General features: G+C 42.2%; 1 protein-coding gene across 1 annotated transcript in view; it reads left to right on the top strand.

Annotated features, from left to right (window-relative positions):
- Positions 1–904: 904 nt before the first annotated feature.
- Positions 905–6,821, top strand: part of LOC104942577 (leucine-rich repeat-containing protein 16B-like) — a 16,923-nt gene continuing 11,006 nt past the window's right edge. Inside the window, exons 1-4 of the mRNA XM_010767824.1 lie at positions 905–910; positions 1,979–2,029; positions 3,812–3,871; positions 3,953–4,074. Coding sequence (XP_010766126.1) covers positions 905–910; positions 1,979–2,029; positions 3,812–3,871; positions 3,953–4,074 — 239 coding nt within the window. The remainder of the gene's footprint in view (positions 911–1,978; positions 2,030–3,811; positions 3,872–3,952; positions 4,075–6,821) is intronic.

Raw genomic sequence — 6,821 nt, 5'->3', positions numbered from 1 at the left:
TTTACATTCTGTGATGCGCGAGCTGATGACGTCACGTCAAGACGAGTTCACTTTTTTCTCTCAACTTTGTGTGGAAAAATGCGGGGATTATGCGGCCTTTTGATAAATATGCGGCCTTTTAAAAATCTGCGCCATTTTGCTGATTATGCGGTAAATTCTGCGATCGCAAAATCACGTTTTTCTGGAGGGTCTATTTAATGGTGCTTGGACCCTAATGAAAAAATAAGAGCCATGCATACATTCATGGATGTGAGTGGTAAAACGTATTAAATGATATCGCACATCAGTATAACACAGAGCGTATGGATCAGCACTCTTGTGTAGACACGCTGAAAAATGAGGAGCCTACTCACAGCATTGATCCTGCCCTTCATATTATTGGGGGCAATGGAGCGCAGGGAGGTTGTAGCGAAGTGACATTTTTATTTGGAAAGGGAGACATTTGTTTCACCTCATATATTGAATGGTACTCCCCTAGATATGACTCTTCATTTCTGCACAAACCCCATCCGAGTGAAAAATAACTGCCTGGAGTATTGACTGTTCTGATACCTCAATGGTCTGTAAATGATATATCGAGAGTGGACAAACCCTGCGCTTGTTCAGCATCAAAGGATGAAGTGTGCACCCGTCAGAGAGCTTGCATTATCAATGCCTCTGTTAACATTATGAGATCATCTGTCAGCTTGCGAGGCTTGTGAAGCAAGAAGATGCTTCTGTCTTTAATTGTTTCCTCCCACCTCCCCCCCTGCTCCTCTGTTCTGCGCTGCCTCGAGGTCCCACTACGCTCCTTCCTGGATTTATGTAACAGAGTTTTCAAACTTGTCAAGGCGTTTTGATTGGACTAACAATCTCCTGCGAAAAGGCCCCTCCACCAGCTTAGTGCGGAGATCTTATTCTCTCGATGGAGGTATCGTTCCGTCTCCTCCCTTTTTTCCTGTCCTTCTCCCCCGTCTCCTCTCTGCGGGAGTCTGTTATGGACGTCTATACAGTTAAGACACGTAGGTTGATCTGCGAGGGCGAGCTTCTCAGGGAGTAGGTGTAGTATCTGAAGACTTCATTATCAAGAGGGGAAATCTGGTGTCTCCTCCGTCCTTCCGTCGCCTCCTCTAACTCTCCCTTCTCTCTTTGTGCGTTTCTTTTCCCTTTCTTCCTCTCGACGCCACACAGCAGGGCGCCATTAGCCATTCAGCACAGAGAGGCCTTGAGGAATTGAAAGCGACGGAGCAGAAAAAGAAAAACTGAAACAGGAAAGGAGACAAGGGGGTTTGTTGTGGGGGGGGAGGAGAGAGGGCAAGAGGGGATGGAGTGAGGTGTTGAGGTGGGAGCAGACCCAGACAGAGGCACACTGGGAGATGGAGGGATTAGGGATTAAGCGAGAAGATGGGGAGAATGAACAGTTTTCAATGGAGATGAAGAGAAATGACAGAATGCAACAACAAAAAAGTAGGGCCAAGAATCTGAGTAGGAGTTAGGGAGCGATATAGATCCACAGTGCATGCATGGGGTATGCTAATTGGGGATTTTTGAATTATGAATGAGATTAATTACATAGGCAGATGCGAATATATTCATATTTTCTGTCTCTTACTTTACCCTGGACCCCCTTAAAATGGTATTTCTATTAGCAAAAGCTCACCTCTTCCCTCCTATATTTGTTCTTCCCTTTTATCGATTTGCTTCCTTCCAATCAGGCATATGTTGAGTAAGTGCTACTTGGTTCCATCAATACAACTTAAATCGGACACCGTCATCTGACTCTCAATCTAGCTCGTAATATTTCTTTCCCACACGCCATCATCATTACCCGGCTAATGTCGGCGGTGCTTAGCGTGACTTACGAGTCCTCGGGACGAGCCGCGGAACATGATTTGCTCGCTTTTATGGGGCTGTTTGTGCCGTGCTATTTTCTGCTGCCATTTGCATTTTTTGTGTTTCCTGCTCCGTGACAGAAACATGAATGTGTTCTCCCCCTCAGGTCCTGGCAACATGGAGACTGTATCTCTTCGCTGTCAAGGTGCCCACCAAGGTAAAATGTTCCTCCCCCCCACTCTCTGTGGAATTTGATGGCTTTCACTTGCCAGGCTTGATCTTATGGTAATTCCTAAGAGATGTGACAAAAAAAGCTGCAGACTTTCAGAGGAGATAATAATGATGACTGCGGGGATGATGTTTTTGAATGATAGGGATTACTACACTGATGATGATGATAAAGGTGGCAGCCCGGTGGCACGATGTTAGCTATTTAAGGCAATAGTTTGTCATTTTGGTAAATATGCTTATTCACCTTATTGCAGAGGCTGCTTTAAAAGATCGATACTATTTTTAAATACGAAGCTACAGCGGTTTGGTTTCTTAGCTTATTATTGTTTTTAACTGTTTTTCTTTCAACTTGTTTCCTGTTTGTTTAATCTACACACAATCAAATGAGTCAAAAGGCTTTTGAGGTGCTGGTCAAAATACCTATCTTTTATCCTGATATTGGTAATTCCTTGTCTCGATAACAATATATATCACAGTATAGCATATTTACTAATAAAATAGTAAATAAATACTTAATATTATATAATTAGTCCAGGAACTAGTGTATTGTCTTGTCAGATAATATACTTTATTGCAAAATGAAGTTTGAAGTGAAATGTATTCAAAATAAATTCAGAGAAATTCAAGCTAGCATGTGCCTGTTATAATCATTAGTTGGACTATATGATTGTTTTAAATAATTTCTACACTATACGAGTCCATTGACAGACAGCAAATTATTGTAGTGAATAATCACGAGCCCTTCAGTTGATTTGTTTGCCTTCCTCACTGTCACAGTTTGTATGCTTACACTTTGAACGAAAGAAAACAAGCTAAATTCCAAAAATGTCCAACTACGTTTAAAGTATATGTTATTTACCATGGGTCCTATTTTGATATAGTTTTTCCCATTACTTATAACAGTCATTATAACAACGCACACATCAGAATAACTGATGAGATCGGGGACAACGGTAACATCACAACAACAAAGCCTTAACAGGGCCAGAAACAGGAGCGGTAAATCATACAGGCTGTAAATAAGTCAACAGTTCAAGAGCTTTCTTTTGTTTACTGTGGCACAATTCCAGTTGAACTATCATTCCACACCCAGCTATAGCTACTCTTAGGGATGCACAATCCATTGAATTTGCAAAATACCTGTTGAATGAATATCATTAAAAGAAAGAATCTAAGTCAGGGCTGTCCTGAGTTGCTGCATACATGACATCAGCAAAAACTGGAAGTAAGCAAGCCAACAGTTTAAACTGACACAACACATTATGAACCCGTCAGTAGAGCGGTGTGCACGACTACAGTCAGCACAGTTAGTTCCCTGTGATGAATGTTAATAGCTAACAGGGTTGTGATTTGACTGTTTTCTGCTCAATGTAGCTTACCTAGGGTTGCATAAAACATGAACGATCCTTTGACTGTTCATGTTTTTCTTAAAAGCTTGTGGATTTCAGAAGGGTAAATCAAGGTTATGAACCTTTTTTTCTCAATACTTTAATTTAGTTATTTTTCTCAAGAGGCACAAAAAACTAAATGTATACAAATCACAAAACATGTTGCAGTTATAGTACATTGATCAAATCAACATATTCTCAAACTATACCATGTTTTGTCCTTACATTTAAAGGAATTAGCCTTTGAGAAGTCTTCAATATGATGTTTAAGAAGGTGTGAAAACCCTGAATATGTTGTGTTTTTAGAAGACAATATAATAAGATAGGGCTTTTGACAGCATGTCAGCGTGAACCACAGTGATATCTTTCTGCTGTTTCAGACGGAGGTCACCTTCAACTTCCTGGAAATCCGAGCCATGAACACCTATCCAGAACACCAGGTGACACACCGACAAACAAATCCTGCTGTTTCATAGCAGCATGACGTCTCACTATTAAAATCTTCATTTGTCCATATACAGGTTGTCATCGATACAGACAAGACCACCTACTCGCTGAAACTCCAGAACCAGGAGCAGCTGAACCACGTGGTCAGCCACATCAACTACTCCCTCTCCCGAGTCTTCAACAACTCTATTTACGCGTAAGAAATCCTGGCACACCCCCTCGCCTCTGGCCGAGTAACAAGTCTTTTCAGTTTTTTGTTTTGTACTGGCCTAGGAGAGAAGAAAAGTCGGCGGGCGTTAACAGCGCTCGACAGTCCGCTGACGAGTTGGCAGCTTCACTTTCCGAGGCCGATTTTCCTCTTCAGCAGCCGTATTGCTGTCGTTTGCATTTGAACCCTTTTTTTTCTGTGTCACGGTAGACTTTAACACCCGGCAATCAGCGAGATTAAATCAACCAGCTGACAATGAGGAGGCTGTTACCTGAAGGCAGCTTATTTTGTGTATGCAAGAAACACACAGTCAATGATGGAGCAATAGAACTCCAGTCAAAAAGACTCTTACACGGATGAAAAACCTTCAAGTGGGCCGTGTACGTCCTCTGTACTTCCTAAAGAGTGAAGCACAGAGGACACACACCAAAATAAAAGCCTGTTAAATCCACCCCAGGATACTTTTTGTCCCCATATGTCCCCATTTACGATTTCTAAGAGCAACGGGATTGACTCTGCTCCGCCTATTGACCTGCACAAGGCTATCACCGCACTCCATCATCTTTCCCAATGGCTCTTTTCCATTAGGGCCGCAGCAGATGATTGCTGCCAGTGAGAACATTTAAAGAGTATAAAGAGAGAGGGGAGGAAGTTGTTGTGGGTTTCACTGCGCAGCCTTGTGATGCTGTATGCAGATAGTGTCGAGATAACGTGCGCACATATACACACATGGCTCCTGGGACAGGTGATGATTGTGGAGATAAATTGGGGATTAAGGTCACCCATGTGGTTAGGTGTGTGATTTGTTGACAAATGGGATTAAGGACGGAGTGTGTTGAAAGCGACAGTATATTGGTGTAATCCGATCAAAAAGCCAAAGCAGGTAGAGCACAGTGTTATGAACAAACAGTGAATTAACTTCCTGATCCCTGTCCTCACTGTTTTCTGCTTACGGCATGCGGTTTTCCAAGGGAATAGTTGAAAGAAAACAAGCAGTAAGCACAGGAATATGTTTTTTGTCTTAAAATATAGATCAGCACTAAGGACGGTAGCTTATAAAAGCATCACAGGGATCCAAATGTACAGTTGACGTGTTATTTATTCAAAAGCAAAGCAATGTCATAAGCAATTTCCGACAACATTGCAGACGTTCACTTCATATCAATCCTAATTCCGCTGTGGCCGAGAGGTGCAAACGCTTTTCAACGTCCCGAAACATTTCCTTTAGGAGAAATGCGCTGCAGCTCCGGATTCAATGCAAATATTAAAACACAACTGTGCCAAAACACATGCAGATGGAGAAACATGAGCAGCGTTTACTGAAAGCTCTGCATAAAACAAAACGCTGAAAATCAAAACACTGCAAGAAGCTCAAAACACAACAGAAATAGAGACAATAAAAAGTGATGCACACAGCTGAGACCGAAGCGCTTGTTGCCGTTTGGGAGTTTAAGGTTGGCCAGCAACTCAGAGAATTCATCTGTTTCATAATAAAAAATGCTTTGTCACTATACTTGAAATGACTAGCTTAAGGTTAGCTAGCTAGCTTCCAGCAGATCTGCAGTTACATCAGAAGGAATTATGCGAGGAAATGGTTCAAATTAGCCAATAAAACTTCATTTCAGGCGAGTTTCCAGGGAGCATGACGGTTGAACAGAGCTTTCAGTAAAAGCTGTGCATGTTTCGTCAAGTTGGTGAAGATGTTTCTTCATCTGCATGTGTTTTGGCTGTTATTACGCGTTTGTACCTCCGTATAATTCTGACTGGAGAATATAAAATGTGCAGAAGAAATGAGCATTCTGCATTAGGACAGTTTTATTATTTTAAAACATTTTATGCTGCTGTGTTCTGTTTGGTAATATCACAGTTTGGATTTAAATCTTAATTTCTTAGGTGAATGAGAAAGTATTTTTACTCATATCATTAAGGGTGCTAGCAGGCAGTTGAAAAGTTAAAGTCTTGATTATTCTCACCTGGGACTACCGGTGTGGGGTGTTGGGAGTTCAGTGCCTTGCTGAAGGGCACTTCAGCAATAGGAGTGGGAAGCGTAATATTTACCTTCCTCTTATTCCCCAACGTGTAATTGGGACCAGAGGCTTTCATAACACTGCTTCTTAAAAGTCAAGGTAGTGCTCCTCCTGAGTGTGCTGTAAGGAAGCTTCACTTACGGCCCGTCCACACAGCAGCTTTGAAAAAATCTTGGAGGTGGGCGTGTCTGAAAGCTTGGGGATTTTTTGCGACCAACAACCAATCACATGAATCTCCCGCCCCGACATACAAAGCAATAGCAATGTTAAAACTAAGTAAACTGGATATAAAATCCCCAAACAGCCGAAAACCTACCAGTTTCACCCACTGTCTCTGCCACCTCCCTCCATGCCTGGTTCCTCCGGTTTGTGTCCCGGTAAATAGTTCTGGTCGTAAAGAACCGGGTGATTTGCTACCGTAATTTCTCGTTTGGAATATGAGGAAATGAACTGCGGTATGTCTCGCCCAGCTTACACGTGGTTTGATTGGCTAGCGCTTGTACTGTCAGATTTGCATAAACGGGATTTGATTGGCTGACGCTTCCAGCTCAGCTTCAAAAGTTGAACATTTATCAATTTTTTGAATCCTGAAAATCCTGGAAATCTTCGCTTTGCTTCCCCACAATGCAGTTCGGCGAAAAGCGAGGCAAAGTGACGTCACTCCCATTCAAAGTCAATGGGCAGAGAAGCGTTGTCAGCGTTGGAAGA

Source organism: Notothenia coriiceps, unplaced genomic scaffold, assembly GCF_000735185.1.
Source record: "Notothenia coriiceps isolate Sejong01 unplaced genomic scaffold, NC01 NC01_scaffold00004795, whole genome shotgun sequence".
NCBI lineage: Eukaryota > Metazoa > Chordata > Actinopteri > Perciformes > Nototheniidae > Notothenia > Notothenia coriiceps.
The sequence above is the reverse complement of the archived record's forward strand: the minus strand, read 5'-3'. Positions and strand labels throughout refer to the sequence as shown.